The 25,161-nt window shown below is 37.1% G+C and overlaps 1 protein-coding gene across 4 annotated transcripts in view; it reads right to left on the minus strand.

Moving 5' to 3' along the window:
* Positions 1-24,936, minus strand: part of LOC134226680 (transcription factor AP-2-epsilon) — a 223,895-nt gene extending 198,959 nt beyond the window's left edge. For 2 of the 4 annotated variants that reach the window (XM_062707615.1, XM_062707616.1), the window contains exon 1: positions 23,564-24,936. Coding sequence is in view for 2 of the 4 variants with exons in the window: in XM_062707623.1 (XP_062563607.1) it covers positions 23,564-23,572 (9 nt within the window). In the remaining 2 variants the exon portion in view is untranslated. The remainder of the gene's footprint in view (positions 1-23,563) is intronic. The other 2 variants (XM_062707623.1, XM_062707621.1) reach the window with 1 other exon arrangement.
* Positions 24,937-25,161: the final 225 nt, after the last annotated feature.

Consider the following 25,161-nt stretch of genomic DNA (forward strand, 5'->3'; position numbering starts at 1 on the left):
TCGTGGTTGATTCGGTAGACCATTTGATTGAAACTCCAGGACAATTTGGATATCTTACAACATCTCCTATGCCTGGACTTGAGATGCAAGTGGTGGACATATTTAAGCTGATATCATTGCTCAAGGCATCATTGTAGCCGTGGTTGATTCGATAGACCTTTTGATTTGAGCTCCATGACAGTTCCTACAAGATCTAATATTCCTGGATTTGGGACGCACTGGAGAGACATATACTTAGCGGTCATATTTGGGCTGATATTATTTCTTGAGGCAGCATGGTAGTCGTGGTTAATACGGTGTACCATTTGATACAAACTCCAGAACAATTTAGAGATCTTACATCGCCTCATATGCCTGAATTTGAGACGCAAATGAAAGACAAATACTTAGAGGATATATTTGGGTTGATACCGCGGCTGAGCACATCATGGAAGCCAGGGTTAGTGCGGTGAACCATTTGATCCAGTTTGGGAGATCTTACAACATCTTATATAATTGGATTTGAGACGCATACTGGAGACAAGTCTTAAACTTAAACAACTGGACCGGTACCTGTCAAAACTGTGAGATTAGGTTTGGCGCACGCAGTGACCTATTATTATTATTTATTCAGACTAAGGCCGAAGTGCCTTGTGCTGTATATAAGTTTCTTCTCCATTCGGCTCGGTCCATGGCTACACGTCGCCAACAACGCAGTTTACGGAGGGTCCGCAAGTCATCTTCCACCTGATCGATCCACCTGGCCCGCTGCGCACCTCCCCTTCTTGTGCCCGTCGGATCGTTGTTGAGAATTATTTTCACCGGGTTACTGTCCGACATTGTGGCTACGTGCCTGGCTCACCACAGTCGTCCGATATGGTGTGAACGATGGATGGTTCTCCCAGCAGCTCATGCAACTCGTGGTTCATTCGTCTCCTCCACGTACCGTCCGCTATCTGCACCCCACCATAGATGGTACGCAGCACTTTCCTTTCGAAAACTCCAAGTGCGCGTTGGTCCTCCACGAGCATCGTCCAGTTCTCGTGTCCGTAGAGGACTACTGGTCTAATGGGCGTTTTGTAGATAGTCAGTTTGGTACGGCGGCGAACTCTATTCGATCGGAGCGTCTGGCGGAGTCCAAAGTACGTACGATTTCCAGCCACTATGCGTTTCCGAATTTTCGGCAGTCACCAGTTAGCCCAAGTACACAAATTCTTCTACCATTTCGATTTCGTCACCACCGATGCAAATTCGAGGTGGGTGGCTCACATTGTCTTCTCTTAAACCTCTTTCTATCATGTACTTCGTCTTCGACATGTTGATGACTAGTCCGATCCGCTTAGCCTCCCTCTTCAGTCTGGTGTAGGCTTCCTCCATCTTCTCAAAGTTACTTGCCATAATATCTATGTCGTCGGCGAAGCCAAATAGCTGGACGGACTTATTGAAAATTGTACCACTCGTGTTAATCCCTGCTCTTCGTATTACCCCTATCAAAGCGATGTTGAATAGCAGACACGAAATACCTTGCTCACCTTGCAATTCGTTGATTCGTCCAGCATATACTGGGTTTGTCTTTTTTACTCCAGGGGCTATGTTGAATTTTTCATTTTCTAAGAAGTAACTGTCTTTATATTTATTATCTGGGGGTTGACGACTGAAGTTGTACCATTAAGAATTACTTCTTTCGCCGATAACAGTCTTGGTAAGTAGCAAGTGATTTTTCGCTCCTACATCTGTCGTTTCGGTTAGTTTATTTAACTTTCTTCAAGTAATAGGAGTTTGTATTTTTGTTGGTCTTTGGGTACAACACTCATCAACAAGAATAAGTTCATATTTTGATATTTCTAGCGTGCCTGGGCCACTCAGGATTTATACGGCCACAATCCGGGGGACCTCCGGAATGACCATTTCCTAAATAGAGTCAAAATAGATCGTACGATATCTCAAACATCATGATTTAACAAAATAGTGATGGAAATATTTTTTTCAGGGTTCCTGACGACGTATTGTGACTCAATTTAGGAAATAGCCATTCCGCAGGTCTCCCGAATTGTGACCGATGTGGCCCAGGATCCCTGGAAATATCATTCCCATCATTGTTCTGTGAAATCATGGAGTTTGAGGTGGCGCACTATTTATTTTGCCTTAATTCCGGAGATATCCCGAATTGTGGTCGAGGGGCCCAGGAACGTTAAAAATATTATTTCTATCATTTTTTTGTAAAATAAAAAAATATAAAGTTCGAGGGGACGCACGACCTATTCTGATTCAATTTAGAAATGGTCTTTCCGGAGGTCCCCCAGATTGTGGCCGGATTGACAACTGACCCCAACGGATTCTGGAACAATTAAAAAAATGCGTGCTTAGCATTGACTTAAATCTAGTAAGAAACAAAATAATAATTGGCATTAAATTACGTTATAATATTTTTGTATTAAAATGCCTAAAGTTACCCCCAATTGTAAAGATAACCGTCCAACAATATAAGCAAGGAGTTGTCATCGGTAATACGTTAGTCATTCAATTTTTATTCGCCGTATTAAGGCTGATGTTTTTAGAAAAAGACACACACATTTCAGAATTTTATTTTTTTTTATTTTTTTTTTTGAACACAGAACAAGCAAGTTTTTCGTTCATTGCCATAAAAATGCAAAAACGACCTTGAGAAGAAAAAAATATAATGAGAAAATAATGAAAAAAACACTTTCATAAATAAAAAACAACAACGTGGTTTATTCTCATGCAAGCCTGTTATATTCAAAGAGTAAGCTTTGGTGCCATATTTGAAGGCAATTGAAATATGACACCGTTTTGACTCAAATCCCAAACAGACTCATATTTCGAATACTCAATACACGGAGATTTATCTGAAATACTCGTTAAATATTGCATAAATTAACGATTTTTTCCGGCTGGCGTGCAAATCAAGGACATAAAAATAAGAACAAAAAGAAGGAAAAAAAAGAAAAAAAAGAACTATGTGTGTTTGACATTTGAGACAAAGTTTGGCAGAATTGATAGTTACAATCAATAAAACATGATTGTCAAGTGCGAAAGTTCTATTGTTGCGCTACGCAATGGAAACAATTGATCTATGAAAATATTTTATTGCATGTGCCTTAAAGATCTCGAAGTGAAAAATGTGCTGAAGTGTTCGTAACATGAAACAAAACGTTATAGAGCCAAACTTTTTTTTTTGGTTTGGAGTTGTGGTCACGTTGAAATATTTCATTATTTGCGCTTCTTTTGGGTGAAACACCGAAAGAGCTTGAGTTGTAAATCATTACTTCATAGTACCCTTGTATCAAACCTCATTGATTGACATCAGGTCGCTGTCCTAGTAAATATCACCTAAAAATCATTGGATAGCTTTCACAAGTTTGAGAATGAAAGCTGTGAACATTTATTGTGCAACTGCGCTGCTCTTTTTCACAAACGGCTCAAATTTGTGACAAGGGTTTTCTTGAACCTTGAGAAATTTGGGCAATTCCTCACATTGAAGTAATACACTTCATTCGTTTTTTTTTCTAAAATGGGATAAATGCCGCAGAATATCAATGTTTCCCATACTGATTTATCAATACAGAATAAGGGCATAAAATAAAGAGAATACCTCACAATAGATCTAAATGCTGGTCGCAGTGGCAATAATGTCCCAAAAAAAAACTAATCCATTCATATTAGACTGGCCCAGGATACAAAAAGTCGTCCGATTCTACGGGGCACCCCCCAGGATTTTGCCTTTGGGTAAGAAAATCATTCTCTGAAAATTTCAGCCTGATCGGTTATTGCATAAGCTGGCGCAATTGCGCGTTTGGTGGGTGGAGATTGGTTTTTGATTTTTGTTGATTTAATTTCAAAGCCTTCTATCCAATTCTATGCCCTAAAAGCATGCTGTCAAGTATCTGAACAGGATAAGATAAATTCTTTCTACATTAATTACCTTTAACCTCCTTTAATTTATTTATATCTTATGAGGTGGACGGATTCCGGTGCTGTACGGATTTCGGTCCCGCACGGTAGCTGCGACATGTGTTGTGGCGCGCGTGTAGTTACTTATGTTTCAGTGCGCGCGAAATCACGGATCGCAGGCACCTTTGATTGCATGCGTATGTTTTTATGGCAATTAATGAATTTCAAAATGCTCAACCCAACTCCAAATAAATCAGCCAAATACTGGTTTAAAGTTTATTTAGTAATAGTAGAATTTTATGTCGAATTGTTCATGGGCATGTTAACTTCATTTCCTGCAAACCTGGGCTCAATCGGGCTCTTCCATCCAATTTCCTGTACGAAATAGTAACAGAGGTGTATTTTCCCATATATTTCGGCTGAAACCCCCATATTAACTTCAAATCAATTGCGCCAGCTTATGCAATAACCGATCAGGTTGAAATTTTCAGAGAATGATTTTCTTACCTAAAGGCAAAATCCTGGAGGGTGCCCCGTAGAATCCGAGGACTTTTTTTTTCTCCCCATACTAGGCTGGGCCACTCTAATTCATATATCTTACGGCATAGTTTCCTAAAATGGTGGGTCGTGACCCCCTTGCCTGTGTAAATCTTATGGAAGGGGGTCGCGTCCTCCGAACTTTGGGAAGCAATGTCTTACGGTGTATCACTAGAAGCACCATGCGTCTCCACCATTTTCCTCACCATTGCACAGTGACTAAAATCGTGTTTTTAGCACGTTTAATTAATAGTTAATAGGGGCCCTCCTTAGCCGTGCGGTAAGATGCGCGGCTACAAAGCAAGATCATGCTGAGGGTGGCTGGGTTCGATTCCCGGTGCAGGTCTAGGCAATTTTCGGATTGGAAATTGTCTCGACTTCCATGGACATAAAAGTATCATCGTGCTAGCCTCATGATATACGAATGTAAAAATGGTAACCTGGCTTAGAAACCTCGCAGTTAATAACTGTGGAAGTGCTTAATGAACACTAAGCTGCGAGGCGGCTCTGTCCCAGTGTGGGGATGTAATGCCAATAAGAAGAAGAAGAATTAATAGTACCTTTATTATACAATTTAGCGTAATAAGGTATTCAGCTTAATGATCAATCCCCCTATTAGCGAGATGAAAAATTTGTTTTCCCATACGAAAAGTTATTTTAAGCTTTTAGTGGAATGTAGTTACTTTTCAAAAGACGAGTTTATTTACTAAATAAAGAAGTGGATTTAAATGGAACAGTACAAACTCGTCTTTTGACAAGTTGTTTTCCCATTTCTTCAACATACAAGGTTTGGGTCTTCAAAAAGTTGTAGCAAAACTACCCCTGAACAACTTTGTCGAAGACGCCAAGTTCGTACTTTCATTCGATTAAAAGTGGTTTTTCATCAAATCTTTTTTATTTTAATTTCTTCATTTTTTGCATGTTTTATTATGTTCTAGATAATATTGTAATGCGCCATTTGGTGACTGATACATACTGTGTGATAATTGCTTTTCCCTGCAGAGCAGTTTTAGCATCGCCTTGCGCCTTTGGGGTGATTGAAAATATAATTATTGAAACCTACATAATATTAAATAAAGGACATGAGGAAGCTTCCCAAAGATAGAACAATATACATGATTGCAGTAGTGATCTTTCTCATAACGCACGTAGTAATCTTAATAGAGCCCTAAGAAACAATTCTTCTCAAATCTGAGACAAAGTAAAATCCAGCCATAATGCGACCTTCTCAGTCAGTGATAGACAGAACGCGAAACAAAATGCCCCTAATTGTAATTTCATATCCAATTGGAGTCGGCAGCAGAAAATGACAGCATCATCCCCAATCCAATCCGCGTGTGCGGCAGAGCATTGCGCCTCAATTGTTGAGTCGAGTGTCGTTGCTTCCCGCATATCGAAACGGTTGAACGAGCGAACCACCGACCGACTCCGACGACAACGGCAACCGTTGTCATGGTGACGCACTCAAGCATTCTCCCGAATCCCTCCGCCTCAATCTCCAACTCCGCCATAAGGCTCCAACTTGAGCAACACCAGCCATTTTACATATGCATGCCATTTCTTCGAAGCGATGTATCGCGTCTTACTCGTCACCGCCGCCCGCTCGATGATGATGATGACGACGCCCTGGGAGATTTCAGGCACATAAATATCACGTAAGTTGAGCACTTTTCATTTTCACATGTGTGCTGCCCTTCCGCCGCCACTGTCTTTGTCCCATCCATCCCATCCATCATTCGGCGAATCGGGGAGGGAATCCGGATTTATGCCGTCACGTAAGGAAAGATCTTGTTTCTTTCTTTTCTTACCTTTAATTCAATTTTTCGATTTTCGGCGAGTGCTTCACTTCTTGGTTGGGCATATGACTGGCAGTGGATGTCACGTTCATTGAGAAAAACGTTCAGCTCGCACAGAAAAAGGTATACGGCCATTATGGCTGATGGCTGGGTGCGCATAACTATATAGATACGAAGGGGAAAGAGGTACTGAGCGCATTGGCTGGATAATTACCTTTGAAGTATCACTCGCAGAAGTTTTACAATAAATAACAATTCAATTATAACAATCTTGTTTATGTAAGAATTCATAAAATTATTGAAAAACGGGTTCCCGTTGCATGTCTTCAAAGCATCAAAAGTCTTCAATTGGTTCATATTGGACCGCGCACCCCTACGCAAATCGATATTCCCTCTGTCGTTGAGTCCGAGGATGACAATTTGCCGTTCTTGGAATCTGGTGATTCCGGTTGAATTTCCGTCGGGTCACGCTTTTCTGTTGGTCTTGAACAAAGTGCTCAATGACGACGACGGTGCGGCGGAACTGGTGGAACGGTAGGACAGGTTTTCTTAAAGTTGCGGGTACATACGCGACAAAAGTAGACGCACTTGATGGTGGATTTGAGAATGGAGTTACCGACGTTGGGTTTTATGTAACCATAAAATTAAAGTTTTGGGGTACAAGTTTATGTGGGTTGTTGAATTCGTTCTCAATGTGAACATTGAACAAGCATCCGGAATGAAGGTAATTTTCGAGTAATACTTGTAATGAAACAGGTGAGCGTGGATATGCTTCAATAATTGTCGTTGTTTATTTAGAAGCCGGTTTCGACCGATGATTTTAGTTAAATGATAATGGTTAATTCGTTTGACTGGTTTTGGAATTGAAGGTCAACGGCCAACCAACAACATTGGTTGTTGATGTTTAAAAACATATTTTCTGGATCAGTAGTAAAGATTATCATAACAATTCGTAATCCAAGGTCAAGTTGATCAGGAACGGGAGTTGATCACTCTGATTCCTAGATGATTATGATTCAATTAAATCTAACAAAACAATTTCACCTTTCCTAATTATGACCCCTAAATATAATTCACAGTTATTTAAAAGGAAATAATCAAAAAAATCATTGAAGTTAATTACTGCAAACATTATCTTCAAAATGGTTTTTCTTATAACATACGTCCATTTTTTTGGAATAAGGATAATTGCGAAAATATGAGACACCAAACTTATTAAGGTTATTAAGGTTAATTCATTGACGTCTCAACTCTATCAGCCCTTGTTCCTGTTAATGCATAAGTCTGGGATTCTCCTGGTTTCAATCGTGATGAACAGTTGTCGTAGCATCCATGACTAAAATTTGTCACTTCGTTTGTGCTATGCTTCTACACAAATAGTTAAAGGCATAGTCGTCGCATTGCTTTAGCTCAGGCTTTAACAGTTCGAAGCTCTCATTACCCAATGAACAATTTGATATGAAAAAGTTTGAGAAATAGAGCGCCAACATTTTCCAGTCGAGAGCGAATATTCCGAGAGAATTTCACGTTAGCCGCATCGAGAATCCACTACCGTTGAAACTGATAAAGGGAGCCGCCCTTCAACCTTTCCCCCCCAGCAGGTGAACTCCGCTCCAATTTCGGGTTCCTAAGCAGCCCGCAAGCGGCTCGAACACGAGTGCGAACTCATTAATCAAATTGAGAACAAAATGTGCCACATATCATTTAGCGGGGGGAACATGTACCCATGTTGTCGTTGGCTGGCAGTGCGCTAATGGGCATGTAGTAGGTGCAGCGAGCAACAACAGAGTAGGTTCCGTGGACATGGCGCGCATATTTTGTAGTGGATTTTGCACTTCGACAGCCGCCGACGGGTCGCTACCCCATGCACCAATAAAAATCTTGCTTTTTCGTGTTTATGCATTGTAGCCGCGTGAAATGCCTTTGCGTTCTAGTGGTTCTATGCATGCCATTGCATGTTACACCAACCAACCGGGGATTGATTATGCTTGAATGTTTGTGCCACGACCCGACTGGAACGGAGCACCAGTTTTGCATGATGGTTGCACTAGCCGATACAAATCGCTGTACTTGTTACTCTAGAGAGCCCGTTTTAAAGCACACGAACATCAATTCACTGTCATAAACTATTTGCTTGCATGTGTGAAAAATTATGACTGGAAGTGCCGCCGCCTCATTTGCTGATTGATGGATAGGTTTGTGCGAGATTTGAAACTTCACATGGGATTGGCGATCAATGTTTTATATCAATATTATAGATGTCAAGTTTGCTTCTAGATTGATGTAGATTGCCAAAGAAGTAGATTGAGCCTATCTAAAAGTAAAGTTAAGACCATCTTACACCAACATTTTTTTTGTCAGCATAATTACAGTTAACATCAGATCCACTTGGATGTGATACAGCATTTGAATAATTTGTTTAATATACTGCATATATCCATTTTCCACAATTCCGAGATAACAACAAAATACTATTTTCGAAAAAATTGCGCCAAATATTTTGTTTTTTTTCGATGGAGACCAATAGTTTTAGGCAAAACTCAACGCCCTGAGGCAGTTTTATTTCGGAAACAGTAAGCAGTGTCCCATAATTGCTGTTAAACGTACGTTAACATATGAAGCTTATCAAACATACAAAAAAAATCATACATCCATAAGCAAAGTATTGTTTTCGCGTTTTCTGTCAGCATACGTATTTTTGCATGACGATCCAGAATATATTAAAATCTAATTTTGGCCAAGAATGTCACATAAGCAGTTTCTCAAACAAACTATTCATTTCTTATTTTGAGCTTTGGCACAAACGGTCGATCGTAAAAATGAATAAACTGAAATGATTTAGAATCAATGGAAAAAAAATTACCAAATTGATTGCTCATAATATTGACACCTTTCTTGTTTTGAAACACAAAACGCTTGTTTAAGATTAGAGGTTATATTTGTTTTCATATATTATATCACTTTTAAAGATTTAAGAAAATTTGTAAATGAGGAAAACTTTAGGTACGCTGTTTGAAAAAAGTAGTAATCAGTTCATATTTGTCGCGTGAGTGTCTTGATAGTCATTTACAGTAACAAACGAGTACCTTATGCTATTGCATTAAATATTTGTTTGCATCTGTATCGATATGCGTTTTCAGACTGCTATATTCTAAATCGCCCTTAGAGTTAGAGAGTGCAGGATTTCCTGCGGTGTGGTTGTTAAATGAATAAGAAAATCCGCGTGAAATACGGCGTAAATATGTTTTTAAAACAGAAGTATGTTCAGTGTGCGGAAATTCAGGGAATTTTTTTTAGGGTCAGGAAAAAAAACAAAGCCCAATTTTGAAAATGTACCGTGAATTATTCATGTTCTAGCTAAATAGCTTTTATTGTCATTTTTAACGAGACTTTCAGCTCGAGGCTGGCTCATCTCGAAGAGCTAGATAGTTTTTTTTAACAATTTGTTCGCAGTTCTAATCCGAGTAGCATAATTTAGATAATTTGGTTTTAGCAACTCATATATAACTGCATTTAGTCGTATAAAGGTTACAGTAGCTCGTTTATGGTATGTTTTCTGCTTGGGTTGCTCTGAAAAAAGAAAAATGTGGATTTGGGTTTGCATAAAAACAAAGGACTCTACTGAATTAATTTTTTTTAGTAGATTCTGAAGTCGAATAGACATTTCGCAGAGCGCTTGTAGAAGCTTCTAGGTTTTTTTTCAAGCATTAGAGAGCCTGAAAAAATATTTAATATGGCATGCTGCTGTTCATGCGTAAATATTCGGTCAAAATTTTTCAGACAAGATTATTCGGCCCTAAAAATTCAAGTTCTCCAAAAATAATAATATTTTTTTGTTTTAGTATATTGACGGTTTGAAAAAGCTTCACTGTTCCCTGCGCCTACTTTGAAATACTTTTGGGAGTTACCTCCGGAATTCTTTGGAAACTGCTGCGGATCTTTCAACGGTTTATACGCTACCTTCACGCATTATTTATGGATGACCTCCCAAAGTGACTCATTTAATGTCTTTAGCGCAGTTTAGAATATATTCTCCTAATAGTTGTAGATCTTATTGTCATTGTTGTTGTCATCCCAATCTCCAAAAGATTTCGGTATGCTGTCCTTTGAATAATTTGTTCAGAAGAGTGTTTCCAAAGCTCTAGGAATTTGTTTTAAAATATGTCCACCCGTTTCTCAAATTCCAATTAAAATATCTGTCTACAAGGCCAATGTTAAGGAGTTGTTTAATTTCAAACCATTTTCAATTAATTCTTCAATAAATTCCATCAGATGGTTTTTCAAAAGCCAAACTCTTTGTTGTAGTTGATGAAAAATCGTCTGACATCAAGTTAATAGTATTCGAACTTTGTATTATTAAAACAATTTCAAGATACGTAATTTTTGGTTAACAGCTAGAAATAGATGAAATAGCTGACGGAAGGTTACTCTCCCAGCTTTTGAGGCTAGTCATGCCATTGCTTTTTGGTCTACTGGTTAGGAAATGAAACTATTCAAATACCACCCAAATTTTTGTCGATTTTTTTCTCGCGAGGTTATTGATTCATGTAAAACGATTTTTTTTTGACGAAAATAAAGAAAGTATCGCACTGGAGTTGAAAGTTTTTCCGGGCTTATTGTGTTTAGGTAAGAGAATAATTTATTAGAATTCTCAATCCGTAAGCATACCTAAGGGTCATGTTCTTCTACGTTTTTGATAATACTTGATAATCCACACGAATTTCTGAAAAGAATTCGATTTTAGGGACACAAATTGCATATATCGGTTTATAATACAATTAGAAGTGAAAAAGAGTATGTACTTTAAGGATATAGGAATCCGTAACCCTTATCGAAAGTGACAAAACAGGATACCTATGTTATTCAAATATTATTGGAATAAACACCTTCGCGTCAAACAATGAAGATTTGATGAAGAAAAAATACAACTTTACTACCAGACAGTTTGTATTATTCGATCCAGGACGTCACACAGGGATGGCCAAACCTCCGATCAGGCTCGATCATTTTTATTACGGATGGTTCAAGAATAAACAATGGAGTTGGATGGAACAATCGAGTACAGGGATAGACGTATCAATTCCTATGGGATCATGTTCAATGTATTGCAAGCAGAAATTTTAGCAATACTTGTCGTTATAAAGTCAATTTATATTGGGTAACTGGTCACTGCGGATTTGGCGGAAACGATTGATTAGCAAGGCTCGGATCGTCTCAGGATTTTGTGGGACCGAATCTTTTTTTGCTACATCCACTTTTTCTCTTAGAGCAGAGTTGAAGGCTTTGGAATTCATAAGTAGGGTTCCTAGTACCGGCCCCTTTTGGTGGAACCGGTACAACGGTACTGAGAAATTCCAGTACCGGTAGTACCGGTAAAATACCGGTTCTAGAGAATTTTTTTAATGTTGGATTTTGATTTGAATAGTTTGTTCTTTTTACCTCAAATTTAGAATGATTTAGTGTATGTTCAGTCATGTATAATATACTGTTTTTCGCGAGGGGTAATGGCCGCCAATTCAAATGCAAATGCTTCTTCATTGACAATTATCCATTATATTTATGCTTTAGCGCCCTATCCTCGCCAGCAAAAGATGTTCCGGACAGCGATAATCTTTATCGCTATATTTAAAATATCGTTTATCCACACCTTCTTATTTACTTCATTGCTAGGAATACTCGGCACATCATGTGCAGTAGACCTCCCCAAACGCCATATCAGAAATTATCCCACAGGCAAGTTGCTGTCCATTACAGTTCGCGGAAAATAAGATTGGAAATTTTCAGAATTAAATAATAATGAATAATGCTGACATTATTTTTGAACACATCTGCATTTTGAGAGAATGTATTATTTCATAGTAAACAGCATAATTTGGGAAATCAATTGCAAAAGACCGTTTGTTTGAGAAACCGCATATGAGATCTTTATGTCAAAATAATACTTCGAGATGGGTCCGCGCCTTCACCGACAGTCTAGATGTCAGATAACAAAATCGTTCAGAAAGGTTTCTTATAATTCAGTTTTATTGTCCTCAGATACAATAATACTAATCTACAAGCATTCTGTGTAAGTAGTTGAAACAGTGACCCAGTTTACTCATTGTCACCCCCGACGACGGTATTCTAAAACTTTGCTGACAAAAGCACAACAAATGCTGAGGCACAATTACTATTGATAAGCTAAAACACATAAATGAGTAAAAAAACTGATGGGGATTGCCCTTGGTCCACTACGAGAATCGTTTATCAATCATATACCGTGAACGTATCTCATCTAAAACTTTATTCTTGGTCAACTGCTGCTGCGCCACAGTATTTATAGCACAAAGTTGGATTGCGATCCTATTTGAGCAAATTGAAATACAACTTATACCTCGGTACCGTAAATACCGGCTCTAATTGGTGTTTGGTACCAGTATTTTCGATACCGAAAATCGCCGGTATTCCCGGTATTGCATTTCGTAATCATTATTGTGAATACTTCATATTTCCTGATATTATGAATGAGCTTTTTTAAAAAAATCTTGATAGCTGAATGGTAGAGGTATTTAGATTTCAAAAAATACAGTCGCCTTTCCACATCTCGATATTGAAGAGACCATCGAGATGGGGAGATGTCGAGGAATGGAAGGAAAATTTAAATGAGTACTAGATCCAAAAAAGCTTGTAGTTATGAAAAACGACAACAAAACAATTGTCATTTCTTATCTATATATATAAAAATGAAATGGTCTGTGTTCGTATCCGCATAACTCGAAAACGGCTGGATGGATTTTCTTCATTACTTCAGCAGATATGTTCATTATCGTTTCCGACGGGTTTATATGATATTTCCACATGCGAAAATAACGAATAAGGTTAAGCAAATCGTGAAATACTAAAATTAAGTTTCGTATGGAAAATTTGCATGGGTTATTACGCCTACTATGCAGGACAACGTCTGCTGGGTCGACTAGTTGTTGATATATTTGTTTTTGTCCAAAGATGGTCTAGTAGCAAAAAAAATGGGACATAATGACATAAGGATAGTGAATGCTGAACAAAATATGATCAGAACACATCGAGATGGGGAAGTTATCGAGATATACAGGTGAAGAAAAAACCTTATAAGTTAGGGCAAAAACTGATTCGAAAATATCAATACACTTCATTATGCCACCTAATGAATGATCTCATACCAAAAAGCTAATAACATTCATAAGCTAATGAAAAGTATAAGTTTTAAAATGTATGTGACTAATGCAATCTATAATTTTTTTTCTTATACATATCATTAGGCGCATGCTTTGGCAAAAAAGTATTAGAAATCTTAATAACAAAGACATTAAATTTTTTTACGTGTGAAATGTCTAAATGTATGTAGTTTGAGGGACCGTGGGAACCATCGACATAAGGAACGATATCGAGATATAGAACATTAAGATGTAGTCGACTGTAGATAACAAGAGATTTTCCTTTGTGAAAACCACAAATTCCAATAATTCTAAATATCTAAAATATATCAATTAGATTCGGTGTAAGTGCAACATTTTTTTCGAAGCATAATAAAAATACGTTGAGCTTTATTTTGGTGCATTTAGGTTATTAAAATTAGTTAAAGTATTGGTTGTTGCAATATCAAAGATTTCTTTAAACAATTTGAATTTCAGTAAATGCATTTTCTTTATTGTACAAACGGTTAAAAATGATCACATGACATTAAATATATTATCAGGGAAAATTTTCTAAACTTTCCAAATTTTGATGTAGCTTTTTGCACCAAAAAAGTTCCAATTTGATCTTTAGTACAATATACCTAGCACAGTGGCTACAATCGCGTTTCAGCGCGTTTATTTAATAGTATGTCCATAATGTGATTTAGCGTAATGGCGTCTTCCAAGCAAATTAAGACAATTTATCAAAAAGTTAAAGCGCTTCTTAGGAGGTATTCAGCTTAATGATCATTCCCCCTTGAAGTGAGATTAGAAACATATTTTTTTTCCGCTTCACAACAAAAATAATTTATGTCTTCACGTAAGATGTAGCAAAAACACTTTTTATGGTTATTTTAGTCATTTTTTTTCTATCGTTTATTTGGGAGGCTAATTAGTCGTGAAGCGTTACGGAGCCGAAATCATGTTTAATAATACATATCTAAAATCTTATACATAATGTAAGGTTTATGGGAACCAAAAGAATCGCGGTTTGGTCGAGGTTAAGGCCTTTTCTTAGTCATATTTGATATAAATGTAGCGTGATGTATAAGAAATTGGATTTAGTTTATCACATGATCTGTAGAGCTGTAAGCGCATGTAAGGTATGTTTAGCCGAAAACCATTTCCTACTATGCAAAGCAGAAATCAATCTTCCGCATTTTGACATTACCCCTGTGAAACTTAAAAATAGCATTGACCTCAGGACTGGTTTTTCTTTAATCGTAACTTAATGTAAGTAGCTTTCATTTTTAGGTACACATGCAGAATATTATAAACTTCCAATTTCTGCTCAAAATTTCTAGTCACAAGCCGTTGAATCAAAGTACCATGCGTCTCCACATGTTCGAAAGCTTATACATACGATGAACATGTTCAAGGCATGTTGACATAACCTCGGTTAGGAGATTTTTAAAGGCTCCCCCAGACCTAAGCGATTTCATCGCCGCGACCGCGACAACTAGTCGCCGCGATTCTATCGTTGGGTCGCTGCAGGCAATGTTCTATTTACGCTTCCATACCAACGGCGACAGAATCGCTGTCGTCAAGCAATATAATCGCGTCGCGACTGTCGCGTCGCGTATGCTTGGGGGAACCTTGAATCAGCCTGTGAACATCATTAAACTCTTGGAAGAAATGTTTTGTGTATTATTACTGCGTTTATAGTTTTTATTATGTAGTTTTTTTGTATCTTTATTAAGGAGACTTTTAGCCCTGGGCTGGCTCGTCTCCAGGGGGAATATTATGTAGTGTTTTAGCGGGTTATTTCACCTTTTCCACTCTCTTTCCGAATAAAGCAGCATTAGCTTATCCATTGGTTAATTTGACACTGTTTAATGGGCGATTTTTATCCTTTTCTGTTAACAATTGATATCATACACACCCAATAACTGAAAAAAAAATTCACCAGGCAATATGATAAGAAATGTATCTTTAAAGAAAATCTCTCCTCGTTTTTTTGGTCAAAATATTCAAAAATGTCAATTTTACCAACACATTTCAACTTAATGTTTATTTCTATTTCCACCCACTCCGGAAGACCGATAGGACATATTTTTTCAATGATGTTTCGTCAGCTTAATCTGTTGAAAGTATACAATTTTAGATTTGAGTACGCTCAATTTAGTTGTGTCGTGCGCACTATTCTATAGTATCAACGGACATCACTCTGCATAAACCGGATTTGAATGAGATGAATAATTCACTTGAAATCGTCATACGCAGTTTTGTAGATTTTCCATCGTTGCTACCGGTAGTCGTGGAAGCTTTTCAGGAAAAGCTGCCTTTGGCCATATGCTTGCATATCTTCAGTAGTTGTAACACCGATTGTTATCATCCGTTTCTTACAGGAGAAACTCGATCCTCAATGAATGATTTCCATCTTAGAGAGTTCGTTTTTGCGTTTGACAGCTTGGTTAGAGAGGTTTTCTATTAATACGGCGTCTCTCATGTCAGTTTTCTCTGAACGTCAATGATATCTACAGTTGACACAAATCACTGAAACCTGGTCGTTCCATCGTTGGTGGATTGGTTCCACAGAAATAGAATAGAAGTTATCACAAAAAGATATATGCTGAAATTAGCTTTTCAGCAGCACTTTAAACTCAGACTCGTTATTCAATGGTCCTAGATTGTAAACCAATTCAAGCAATTTTTGACGGAAAAGGTCAACTGTCATTTGGTTAAACATGTTTGCTACCGTAATACACATATTTGTCCCATATTGGCTAGCATACCAATGTACATGGGACAGTTATGCGTTATGTGCCAATCTTGAACATCATAAAAGGTAATGAGTAAAACACATAAGAGAGATCAAAATCGCGCTTTTGATAGATTAGAGATTAGATTCGAAAGTTTCCATTACTTCACATATATTTGCGTTCACTTGAATTCATTTGCAGTAGAGTTTGTTTTTTTTTCAAGGGGCGATGCAATGTTATGTAATCCATATGCAGTCCTTTGGCATTAACAGCTTCCTTCAAGAAACAGGGCATTGAATGTACCAATTTTTATGTATGTTCGGATGATGTTTTATTCTATTCGACCATGAGAGCCACTGATGACTGGTCCGAATTTCGTGTTTGCAGTCTATTACTTCATTAAATTCACAAGTGGTCAATGCATGTAAGATAAGAGTCTATGAGGCTGTATCATTGTCCTGCTGGATGTAGAAAAACATTCAATGTTCAATATTCCAACGTTGTTTCACAGTGTGGCGCAGACGGTCACATTTTTTCTCCAAAGATCTCCAATGTTTTTATAGGATTTTTTTTTCGTAAGTACCGAATTTCTCAAAGCAATAACAATCCAAGTGACTAAACAAAGGCAACTCGTTTTGTTTTTACAATCTGACTTGTCTAGAATTAGAAGTCAATTTGGTCGGGGTTCAGCCAAATCGCACCAAGCGCCTTTTTGACCGATTTGTAAAGTTTTATTCGTACACACTTAGAAATTATTACCGACTTCAGTTGTATTTTTAACCGGTCCAGATCGGTTCATTAATAAAGAACCGAACAACCGTTTAAAAGCAAAACAACTAAGATATATTTTTAAATTTAACCGAAAATCGGTATTATTGTTGATAATATTTTTTTATTTTTTTCTAATCTTTATTTAAGTGATTTTTCTTAATATCTAAAGAGTTCATCACTGAAATTGTTGATAATATGACAGTTCGGCACGCTAGATAAACCGAACACTCCGGTTAACCGATTGTATGAACGAGCTCGGTTCATTAAAACCGAGAATACTCGGTTTCAAACCGTTTTGACGTATATCGAAACCGAAAAACTCGGTTGACGCATCAGTCAAGTAAGGTCGAAGAAACTGTCAGCCATTTCTTTTTGTCCCAAGTTCTTTCTCACACTTTTCATGTATAACTAGTTTTAAAACAATGAACATGGAAAACTAATTTCAGTATGGAGATCAAGACCAAGAATACATTGGGTAGCGTGAGGGAGTGGATAAATGTAAAGTAAATTACACATCACTCATATATGAGGTAATCATGTTTTTCTAATTCCAGGCAGATGAAGACTATTTTAGAGGATCCTGCCTCTGTTAGGATCGTATCAATCTTGGCTACAATGCAGCTGGATGTTGCCGTTGCGCTTGAATTGTGGTTCTGTGTTGGTGTGGTGATTAAATTTGAACTAATTCCATGATTTTTCTTAACGTCATATGAATTTTATGTATTTCTTTATCTTTACTAAATAAAAATAAGATTGAGAATTGATTGGAAAGAGCATATTTTCTTCTAATTATAAACAGCTACATATTTGTGCGTGATCCTGGGAACCGAATTCTGTTATTGCTACCGAACTTTCGGTTTATTTGACATTTTATTTGAAGAAAACTGAACAACCGCGGTTTTTTTCATGAACCGAGATTTTTCGGTAGTTTTGACAGAAAGGGCTTGCTGAAAGTTTAACGACTGCTCGATTGTTAACTCTTGAACCGAGCAGACAACCGAGCGTTCAGCAGATAAAAATTCGGTTAAAACTTAACCGAATTCGGTCAATTTTTTTTTAAGTGTGTAGAATGATAACGGAAATAATGTCAATAATATATCAACTATATAATATAATAATATCAATAATAATATCAACTTATTCCTACATTTGTTGTTGGATATCCCCAGTTAAAGGTTAGAAGAATATCCGATACGATTTGTGATCAATTGGATCTGTTACACGAAGACTTGTGCAAGAAAATGGATAATTTTTTATTGGCGCTTGGTGCGATTTGGCAGAGGCGCGACCATTTATCTTTGGAAAGAGGATATTGAACATTTCAAAGAAAAAAAATCATACAATTGTCCTTTCATAATTTTAATCAAAATGGTAGATTTAAAAACCTGTGTTCTGTAAGATTGATTTTTACTATTTTACGATATTGGTTTAATAAAAGACGCCTTTAATTTCTAGTTGGTCCATACAAGGTCGTCCTTAAATGAGAGTTCAGTATATTTTTTCGCCAATTTACGATCTTCCTACTATATGTTACTTATTTTTGGATTGTTTTTGTTTTAATTACACCACAAATGTTGGAATAATAATAATAATAATAATGGATATATTATTTTCCTATTTATTTTCTGGCTTTTTTAAATCACATTTGAATTACTCGACGTTCCGGGCAATAATTTTCAGACTGAAATCGAATAATTTTTAGACTGAAAAAGCCATAAGATAAGAATAAATATCTCAGTCGAAGTATAATCGATTATTTTTATAAACTAGAAATAAAGCTACAAGCGGCCAAATTGGAAATAACAATAATATAACAATCTGTTCTGCCGATTTTAAATATCGTACATTTAGGTGATATTGGCAAAGAAATGGGTGATCGAAGTGTGCCGCGCTTGTGAGATGGCGCGATTATTTTTTCTCTGCCTTGCTTCCGTCACCTTTTTTTTCGAAATTTCTTTATTAATGTAATATAGGGTAAGACGGTATAATATGCCCCCCTAAGGCAATACCTTGATAACTTTTTATTTTTCAATGATATTTATGCAAACTTTGTGTTATTTGGTAGTCCAAAAAGTCGCAAATGTATTGCCTGTGAGTAGTCATATAAAAATATTTCAGAGAACACGTAATAAAGCATTTTTGAAAAGTCGTGAAAAAATGGATTTCACCAAGTGCCTGGGCAATACGCCCCACCCTCACCAAAGACGTTTCATAGCCCTTCATTAGTATCTTATCAATCCCATATTAAAAAGGTTACAAATCCTTATATGCTTGACATTAAAAAACTAACATAAGTCCATTTAAGCAGGTTTGAATTACATTTCGATAGTTTCCATATAATTTGGAAGCAACTGCTGCAAGCTCGCCGCGCTTGTGTCCAGTTGATAAGGGCATATTGTCCTGCCTACACTGGGGCGTTTTGACCAGTGAAACATATTTTTGAAAAACGTTACATTTTTGAAGATGGAAGCAATTTGATATCAAATTAACTACTGAGAAAAGTTATTTTGTTGCCCAACTGGGAACACACAAGTTGCAAGTGCAAGTTTTGCGGACAGTACCTATGCAAGCATCGCTCCAGAATGTTGAACAAACAAACATTGAAAGTTACATCAAAACTGTAACTTTTTGGATTTTTCTATTATATTTATTACGTAATACTCCCATATTCACGTATACTCACCATATTCACGTATACTCCCATATTCACATAGGATGATGGTTTTACAAATATTTATAGGTTCCAACTAATTTTGACCCTTAGTAAGTTATAATTTTCTAGAAATCAAAGTGGGGCGTTTTGGCCAGGTGGGGCGCATTATACCGTCTTACCCTATTTCTTGAGATTCTTGTAATATAAATACCTCTATGAATGATAACTAGAATGTGTATGAATAAAAATTAAGGTGCGCGTTAGTGAATCGGGTGTTTTGGGTAAAAAAAAACATTACTCATGGTGGAACAAAAAACCGCAGTGATGCTAATACATGAAGGTCGAGGTCTGTCTTTTTGTTAATTTGCGGATCGTGGCAGAGTTGCGGGCGGAGATAATTCGTGGGTGGCATGAAGGCAGTTTTTGTTTGTATGGGGATTTGTATGGGAAAGAGTTGAAGTTTTTATATGTATGGACGGTACCGATGGATGTCTCATTTGTTTTGAGTTGATTTGCGTTATCAAAGATTATTTGTACCATCCATCCATATGCTATCAATGAATTTGTAAAATAGACTCAAAATTGATGGATTATTTACTGGGTTTCGTTGTGGCAAAACATTCTTTTGCATACAACCAATAAAAAATGATCCATAAAAAAAGTGAAGAACGCTCCATAAATATCACCTGATTGTGACCTCCATAAAAAATATTTTTCCAGATCCATAACTAAGCTACAATTTAGCAATTAATTGAAAACGTGTACGGTTAAACATGATCAAGAAAAACAGTATCATTCCTACTATTTTCCCATGAACGTATGACAAATGGTCCATAATTCTTTGTAAAATCCATAAAAAATATATTTTGATCTATAAAACTCCAAATTTGGGCAATTTTTATAGTGATGATAATTCATAGTTTCAGTGATATGATCCATAATTTTGTTCATATGATCTATACATTTGGTCATATGATCCACAGATTTTGGCTCACAGATGGTGGCTCAATTAATATAATAATTAATAATTATAATTAATAATATAATAAATTAATATAATATTGGCTTTCTTTCCAAGCGTTATGGATCATATTACCAAAATTATGGATTATTTGAACAAAATTATGGATCATCATCACGATAAAAATTGCGCAAATTTGTATTTTTATGGATCAAAATATATTTTTTATAGATTATTTACCAAACATTTATGGATCAAATGTAGGAATAAGTTGATATTAACGGTACATATTTTACAATTAATTTCTAAATTTCAGCTTAGTTATGGATCTTAAAATTACTGTTTATGGATACTCCTGAATTATTTTATGGATTTATGGTAGCGTTTTATGGAACATTCAAATATTATTTACGGATTGTTTTGTTCATTTAACGGTACAAAGTAAGGGCTTCAGCATTTGAGTTCGTTCAGTTGTAGGAGAGCTTTGACCTTTGACATTTGCGCCGCCCTTGGGTCGCCGGCGGGTAGCTTGGAGGGATGCTTGCGGACATATGTTAGACACAGTTTTCGGGTATTTTTGGGATTGGAATCGTTTACTCATGTAGGGTTAAAATAGTTATTTACTCTTGGCACAACGAATATTATATTGCCATAACTGCACTGTAAAAAGGTTTGCTTATTGTAGAATTTAAGATGTTGCTAGTTTAAAACGAGTTTAAAACGGCAACTGCTGTTTTCAATGGATGTATCGAAGCGGATAGGACTATTGACAATACCTGTCGTTTCTAGTAACTATGAATTTAAAAAAAACTTGTTCGTTTAAGACAATAAATATAGGAATAAAATATTTATTTATAAATATTAATAAACATTTGCTAAAGTTATCTTGCCTTCAAAGTCTTAATAGTTGCATATGCCGAATTTCAGCATTGCCACTGGAACAGTTCAACAGAATATCTTTCCATTATTATGGTAATGAATGGTTTAAAACATGAAAGTCTCTTCAAATATTGTCACTATTATGCAAGCGGCTTCATTTGTGCTATGATTGCTAATTTGGGGTACTTGCTAGTTAGAAATTCATTCGAGGTATAAGCTTCGTTTTTCTTTTCATCTATTGCTAAGCTTTTGATATTTTTATGGCAATTTTCATTTCATTTTTTGTTAAATATCTTGGCTGTGCATATGCACAGCACATGTTTCGAAATGGATTAATTGATATGAAATTTGGTTGAGGTTGAGGATTCGAGTCCCACCAAGACAAGTGGATTCTTTTTCTCAAATTTCATACTAATTTGTCCATTTCGAAACATGTGCTGTGCATATGCACAGCCAAGATATTTATCAAAAAAAAAAATGGTTCTCATATGGCCGAGTTGCCGAATAATATGCAATTAATTGTTTCATTTCATGTTTTCCATTAAAAATCGTAAGAAAATTTAAAATCCATAGTAGATTGAACATCCTTCTTTATAAAAGACAAGTTTCTTTTATTCATTTTGGAGACTCGTTATGACTTGTTATGTAAGGTTCAAGCACATATCTTTTTTCCTGGTAATGGAATAAATTTAAGAAAAATAGATTTGGTTTTGAACATGCTTCTGTTTTTCCATTTAATAATTCATTGAATAATCCGTCATTATATGTGACGTCGTATGTTGGCATTACTATCCTGGTGAAAATATTTAAAACCAGGTTTGATTCTATCTAATTGAAGATGAATGAATCGCATTACTTATCAAGGTGAATCCTAATCCGTGCAACTACTTACGCCATCCCACTAACAAAAATCCCTCCTGTGGCAACTGTGGAGAGGCAGAGGTGATCTCGGTCTCTAGTAACAACGGCTGTCACACCAACATTCCTTCCCTTCCAGTAAGGACGTGGCCGGCCCCGTTATCAATCCAATATTTACTGAACTCTCGACTTGTGCACATTGAGGTTGGAAAGCTAATTTTAAGCCCCAACTATTGGTTTCCTATGCTATTTCAATCGTTCTGATCAATCACGGAGTAGCAACTACAAACTGTGCGGTCATCAAGCTCAAGCTCATTTAGGTGAGACTGGCAGAGATATCCCGAAAACAATTATCCTGTGAATTATTCTGAAAATATAAAATATGAACAGAATATCTAGTGTATTGTTGGTGCCAAAGTCCTTCTAGGTATTTCTCCATTTTTATCGTATTCAAGGTCAGGGGTGAGAATGGTAGACATTTGTTCATGACATTTATTCCGCGAAGCGGTCAATCGAAAACATAACCACGGCAGCCGAAGCGGCAGGCATAGCAACGTCGACGACAGCCTAGGAACGTCCTCTAGACCATTTGATTCCCCCACAGTTAGTATTTTTGTTCCATAAGTTCACATCGTGTTATTGATTTTTGCACTTTTTCATGTCTAATAGCTGCAGGTAATCAAACTCCTCGATTGAATGTATGTATTGGTATGCGACAGAAGAAGCTTTGTTTAGTGCATGGAATTTGACAGGATGAAAAGTAAATGTTTGGTAAACTACAGTTTTTTCAATACTTTTCCCAAGGATGTCTAAGGTAGACATAACAGAACGAGATCTAAAATGAACTTATTTGAATAAAACTTCCATCAATTTCGCTAAGAAGAAAACCTTCACTACACTAACTTATAATGTACCAAGCGTCTCCACGATCTCTTTATACGATAACTGTTCCGATTTCTCATGTCATAAGTAAACCCTATGTTCATCCTTTGAAATACGAAGGAATGCGACTCAAATGAGCATGTTTTTCATGAGATGAATTTGTTATGGAATAGTTCTCCTATTAAATTTGCACTTTTATTGAATGTAGATGTTCCCATTTTTTTGAGAATTTCTGCAATTTTTGAATAATATTAGCTATGTTTGTTAACTTAGTATAAAAGATTAGAAGTGATTAATCAGCCAACGATATTGTCTCTCTGCTCACAAAGATAAACACTAAGTTATAATATGCTTCAAAAGGAACATTATGCTTCTGATACGAAATTCAAAACCGTTCGCTATCCCATTTGAAACAATTGTTAAGTAAACTATCATCATACCATAATCATGTCGCAGGATTATCCGCCTCGTTCCAGTTTCCAATACCGGCCGAGAGTGTCAGCCCCAGTACAGTTTCTTCCGGGAATTGAAACGGATGGTTTTCGTCTTTTCCGAACACTAAATTTGACACACCGGTGGTATCGGAGAAGAACTTCAAATAACACAACAATTACACACCCTTCCGGTGAGCCACGGACTCACTTTACGAGATTGACCAGTTATCCACACACCACGCACGCCTTCACGGTTCACTTCGTGGTACAATACCCCGTCGCAACGTTTCTCGGAAGTTCACTGCTAGCCGGGTTTCTTCGCGTATTGCTCGCGGGTCACGGATCGCTGGTTTGATTTGATATGTGATTCGGACCGTTCAAGGGCTAGACACTGCAGATTGGTTTTCTTCTGGACGCGTGAAAATCTCCGATTTTTAAGCGAAGAAACGAAACAAAAACATTCACGGGATTACTTTCAAAAGGCACATTGAAGTATCACAAACTTTTTTCTCTTTCTAATTTTTCGATTTGGTAGTAAAAAAGCTAATTGAACTAATATCGGATTTACAGATGGTCACACTGTACAGACTATGCAGATATGATATTATTTAGCTAATTTTGAGAGGAGAGTTCCGGTGACTGTAAGGCAGTTTGCTTCGAGGGATTGCGAAATGGAACTACGAAGTTATCACACGGTTTGCTTCGGCGGCGACGCTCTTCGAGTTTCCGAACGTGGTATATGCACTAGATTTGTTTGTAATGAGTTTTCTGCCAGCAGGATGTTGTAGAAACAATTTAGGTATTATGGTAATAGAGGGTAATTTGATCTAGCTACGGTCGAGTTCGTTTATAATTACGTGTCACTTTTGGAACAAACACTTCACGAGTCAGTTCTACAGTTTTGATTTGGTTCAGTCACGATTCGTCTATTTCACTTAATTCCCTCCAACTGAAGGTTTCTTGTTTGCGCAATGCAGTTGTAGATGCTTCAGGATGTGCTATTCTGTGGTTGCACAATACCGCACTTGTTGGCGTTCATAGCCGTAATCCGTCCAATGAGATGATGGCAATTTGATAAAATCAATTTGATAAGAATCCGATTGGCAAACACTTCGCGGCGATGTGGAAGAATGCGTCGAACACTAAAGAGCATCCACGGCAGCAGCGGTAGCGATAATCACTGACAAACAGAAACTCCGTCAAACTCTTGGCAACGGTAGGAATTCGCGCGCGCCCCTGCTGGTAAGTTGTCTGCTACTCTACAAGAAGCAACAAGAGGCTACGGACCATGAGTTGGCTGGCAGTCAAAAGCACCCAAAAGCACACCCGAGAGAGAGATCGAAAGACAAAAAAAAAACGAGGGCCCTTCGTAAAAGGAGAGCGCAGTGGAATTGGTCTGCGCAATCGATAGATTGGAACTGGTGGGTTTCAGGTGAAGCTCCAGGGTATTCGGCGCCCGTAAAGTTTTTCCCTGCATCCCTGCACACACATTCGCACCCAGCGACTCACTCAACATACATCTACATCCGCATCCCGAAGAGCAGGGAAGAAAGACACCACAAACGGCAGCAGCAGTGGCAGTTCAACAGGGCACATGTACCCAG

Source organism: Armigeres subalbatus, chromosome 3 (genome assembly GCF_024139115.2).
Source record: "Armigeres subalbatus isolate Guangzhou_Male chromosome 3, GZ_Asu_2, whole genome shotgun sequence".
Classification (NCBI taxonomy): Eukaryota; Metazoa; Arthropoda; class Insecta; order Diptera; family Culicidae; genus Armigeres; species Armigeres subalbatus.